The sequence below is a fragment of the Argiope bruennichi genome, chromosome 11 (genome assembly GCF_947563725.1).
Source record: "Argiope bruennichi chromosome 11, qqArgBrue1.1, whole genome shotgun sequence".
Taxonomy (NCBI): Eukaryota; Metazoa; Arthropoda; class Arachnida; order Araneae; family Araneidae; genus Argiope; species Argiope bruennichi.
The window spans coordinates 7534939-7539958 of NC_079161.1; the positions used below are offsets into that span (position 1 = coordinate 7534939).

General features: G+C 44.2%; 1 protein-coding gene across 1 annotated transcript; it reads left to right on the forward strand.

Moving 5' to 3' along the window:
• The first annotated feature begins 3006 nt into the window (after positions 1-3006).
• On the forward strand, positions 3007-4092 carry LOC129957302 (uncharacterized). Its single transcript, XM_056069566.1, has one exon. The coding sequence runs from the start codon at positions 3007-3009 to the stop codon at positions 4090-4092; it is 1086 nt and encodes a 361-aa protein (XP_055925541.1).
• The last annotated feature ends 928 nt before the right edge of the window (positions 4093-5020 follow it).

A 5020-nucleotide genomic window follows, 5' to 3' on the forward strand; every position in this document is an offset into this window, starting at 1 on the left:
CTTCATTAATATAATTCCCCTCAGGGGCTCACCTTCTATAGGTGAGTACGGGTGTCCCAATCCCGAGGTACCCAGGGATCTTTTACTCCCTTTAGGTTTACTCTCCTCTGCGCCTTCTGCTGTCGCCTTTTTTTTCTTTCCCTCGACGGCAAGCGAGGGAGCTCTCCATGAGAAGCTGTCGCCGCTCTGTTTGCTTCTTGCTTCTCGCTTCTCATGGACCCCACGTGTTTGCCGTGCGTGGCGACCCATTTGAAAGACGGGTGGTGCACTGTGGTCCCCTGTGCATCAATCGGCTGGTAGCTAGTCACCTTAGTGGCTAGTCTGCTAGGGATCAAGCGAAGGGGTTACTCCTTGGGCTTGGCGTTAAGGGTGGTCACTGTCCCCGGTGGTAACTCCGAGCGTATAGGTTCCGGCTAGCATCAAGGTAAGCGCCGAGGCTGGGAATGGCCAGAGCCGGTGGCTGCCTTCCCTTGTTGGGCTCCGTGGTGGGCGGTGCCGTCGGGCCCGAATCATTCGCAATATCGTATGGGGCCTCAATCAAATTCCATCACCATCGTTTTTCATAATTAGTCGTGTATCATCTGAAAATGAAACATTTCACGGTGTGTCACCATTTCTAGTTGAAAAGGCTATATCTGGGCATATCGGTGAAGCTAAAGCAATAAGGAAAATTCGCTCTGGCGATTGATTTACTTGTTGAAGTAGCCAATAAGAAACAAGCTCAAAAAATTTTGAAAATTAAATCTCTGTCAACGATACCTGTCACTGTTAGTGCACACAGATCTCTGAACTCTTCTAAAGGAGTTATTACTTGTGGAGAGCTGTATAATGAGGAGACTGACGAAATTTTAAAAGAATTACGAAACCAAGGCGTTACGGAAGTCCGGCGAATAACAATTAAAAGGAATGGTAATGTTATGAAGACCAAACACCTTATTCTGACATTCCACTTTCCAAAGACACCCGAATTTATTAAGGCGGGTTACATGCGATTAGCTGTCAGACCATACATACCAAACCCACTTCGTTGCTTTCAGTGCCAGCGCATAGGTCACTCCAAAGCTACTTGCCGAGGTACTCTTACCTGTGCCCGTTGTGCTGAGGCCGGGCATGAGAGCGTTGATTGCACTGCAAATGAAAAATGCGTTAACTGTAAAGGAGAGCATAGCTCCTTTTCCCGCACTTGCCCTATCTGGCAATTAGAAAAGGAAGTACTCTCTGTCAAGGTTAAGAATCAAATATCTTATCCGGAAGCAAAAAGGATTGTGAAAGCCCGTCTACCACCGGCTGGCATTAGTTATGCAAAAGCGGCAAAGGTAATAACTCCTTTCACTCCTGGAAATGCACAGGATAAATCGTGTGTAGGTATTTCCCTTTCTAATAATCAGCTAACAACTGAATTAGATGCTTCAGATGCTGGTTCACCACACAAGTTAAAACCAAAGAGGAAAAAAATTTCAAAATCACAGAAATCACTGGCACTGAAACTTTCAAAAACAGGTCGTTCTTCTAAAGACATTACCTTAGCTCTTTCTACCAAAAAATCTCTTGCCTTAGATATGGCAAAATCTGGCCTTGTTCGTAAAGACCTAACTTCCTTATTCGGTGGTCAGCCGAAGAGTCCGGAATTATTGCGACTCCATCCCTCCGAGGGGGAAGATGATTTTCAGATGAGTTGTGATGCTTCTGCAACTCCGCCTACGAATGATAATAAAAATTCCCCAAATAATTCTTAATTTGTTCTTTTCTTTCCTGGAATTGTCGCGGCATTCGTTACAAGATTTCTGACATTAAGGTTTTATTAAATACATTTCAACCTGTTTGCTTTGCACTTCAGGAAACCCACCTGAGGTCAGATATTCCTTTTAAGATTCGTGGTTATAATTCTGTGCGGAAAGATGTTGATACTGGGAGAATCAGTTCCGGTGGAGTTTGCCTTCTGACCTCCAACCAGTTCCCCAGTACCCCACTAACTCTTCATACTTCTCTACAGGTTGTAGCTATCCAGGTTCACGTTAGAACTCTCGTTACAGTCTGTTCTATTTATCTACCGCCAAATGAAACTATTTGTCAAAACGACCTCAATGCTTTAGTTGATCAGCTTCCTAGACCTTTTCTCTTGATTGGTGACTTTAACGGCCATAGTCCTTTATGGGGTTCAGATAGCTCAAATTCTCGGGGGAGACAGATTGAAGAATTTATCTCGGGAAATTGTCTCTGTCTCCTTAATAATGATGAGCAAACGCATTTCCATGAGCCGACGCATACTTTCCACAGTATTGACCTTGCTATTTGTTCTCCCCCCTCAGGGGCTCACCTACTATAGGTGAGTACGGGTGTCCCAATCCCGAGGTACCCAGGGATCTTTACTCCCTTCATGTTCAAACTCCCCTACGCCTTCTGCTGTCTGCTGTTTTTTCCTTCCCTCGACGGCAAGCGAGGGAGCTCTCCATGAGAAGCTGTCGCCGCTCTGTTTGCTTCTTGCTTCTCATAGACAGCCAAAACCCCACGTGTTTGCCGTGCGTGGCGACCCATTTGAAAGACGGGTGGTGCACTGTGATCCCCGGTGTATCAATCGGCTGGTACCTAGTCACCTGAGTGGCTAGTCTGCTAGGGATCAAGCGAAGGGGTTACTCCTTGGGCTTGGCGTTAAGGGTGGTCACTGTCCCCGGGGGTAACTCCCAGCGTATAGGTACCGATTAGCACTAGGGTGGATGCTGAGGCTGGGAATAACCAGAGCCAGTAATTGCCTTCCCATGTTGGGCTCCGTGGTGGGCGGTGCCGTCGGACCCGAATCTCTTATCATATCGTATGGGCTCCTCCAAACGTGGTCCCTTCAGTGGGCGTAAAGTAATCAAATTTTCAAACACCACTTCTCAATATTATGATAAATTCTTTGTCATTAAGCGTGTTTCAGAATCACAAGAAACTTTCAATTCCGTTTCACCATTCCTTGTACAAAAAGCTGTCGCAGCTACCGTCGGTGAGGTAATCTCAATAAGGAAAATGCGTTCTGGAGACTTACTAGTTGAAGTCGATACCAAAAAACAGGCTCAAAATATCCTCAAACTGAAAGCTCTAGCCACCATACCTGTTTCTGTAAGTCCTCACACATCGCTCAATTTCTCCAAAGGTGTCATAACTTGCGGAGAATTGTATAACGTTCCTTTAGAAGAAATAAGTTCAGAATTAAAAAAGCAAGGTGTGACTAATGTTCGCCAAATTACAATTCGACGAGATGGCCAGCTCTTACCGACAAAGCATTATATACTCACCTTTCACAGTCCCCAATTACCCGAATCCATATATGCAGGTTACATAAAGCTTCCAGTTCGCCAATACATTCCAAATCCATTAAGGTGTTTCCAGTGCCAGCGATTTGGCCATTCGAAGGTCAATTGCCGCGGGACAGTCACTTGCGCCCGTTGTGCCGAAAAAGGGCATGATAGCCAACAGTGTACCGCACAAGAAAAGTGTATTAACTGTGATGGAGACCATCCCTCTTACTCTCGAACCTGTTCGCGCTGGAAACTAGAGAAAGAAATAATTACCATTAAAATAAAAGAAGATTTAACATATCCAGAAGCAAGGCGTAGGGTTGAAATACAGACTCCTACTCCTGGAATAAGCTATTCTTCCGTTGTTAAAAAATCATTTTGCTCAAACTGCTCTTGTACCAACTGCAAGAAACAAAATTCGACAACAAAGCCTCCAGAAAAAACATCTGAATCAGACTCTGATAGTTCAACCAAAAATGTTCCAGATTCTTCTAAACAAGATCCCGATACACATAGAAAAGCCCGTAAGAATAAATCTCAGACCTCACTGACGCTGAAACTCGCGAAACGTGGACTTTCGCAAAAAGATCTTTCCGTAAAATTCAAAAAATCGAATCTACGGAATTCAGTTGCTTTGGGATTAGCGAATCAGAATGTAGTCCATAAGGATTTAACCACCATTTTTGGTGACACGCTAACCAACCCAGATTTTAAGCTCCATCCATCTGAGGATGAAGATTCACTTGATATGAGTTGCGAAGATCTAGCAACTCCAACAAATGCACGTCCTCTTTCTTCATCAAAACCTCTTTGATAATGGGTACCTTCGTCTCCTGGAATTGTCGCGGCATTCGCTCCAAACTTTTTGATATCAAGACCATCATCAACCAGTTTCATCCCATATCTATCGGTGTCCAAGAAACTTTTTTGACACCCGATATTGCAATTAAATTACGTGGATATAACTGTGTTCGGAAAGATGCAGACACAACATCTCGCAGTTCTGGCGGTGTCTGTATCTTCACATCCAATCTGTATCCGAGTACGCCTCTCAATTTGCATACTTCTCTTCAGGCTGTGGCTATACAAGTACATGTAAGAACTTTGGTCACAGTTTGCTGTATCTATTTACCGCCTAATGATATCATACCTCAACAAGAACTTGACAATTTAGTGGATCAGCTTCCTTCACCCTTTATCCTTCTTGGAGATTTCAACGGCCATAGTACGTTGTGGGGTTCGGTTAGTACAAATTCTCGTGGGCGGCAGATTGAGCAACTTATTGCTGACAACTGTCTCTGCTTGCTCAATAGTGAAGAAAAGACTTACTTCCATGAACCCACACGTACCTTCCATAATCTTGATCTGGCCATATGTACTCCTACACTCTTGCCATTGATGACATTTTCCGTTGAGAAAGATCTATACAATAGTGACCATTTCCCAGTTATCGTCTCATATGCTGACAGAGGAAATGCAACCGCATGCCCTCCTCGTTACATTTTCCAGAGAGCAGACTGGGATGCATTCATGCAATTGGCACATATCACTCGGGATATGGTCAGTATATCAGACATATCGGAAGCAACGCAAATTGTAGTTAATACACTAATAAATGCCGCAAATATCACCATCCCAAAAAGCTCCCCATGCCCAAAAAAGTTTTGCAGACCATGGTGGAATGAAGCTTGCCGTGACAGTCACAAACAACAGAAAAAATTATGGAACATCTTTCGAAGGTA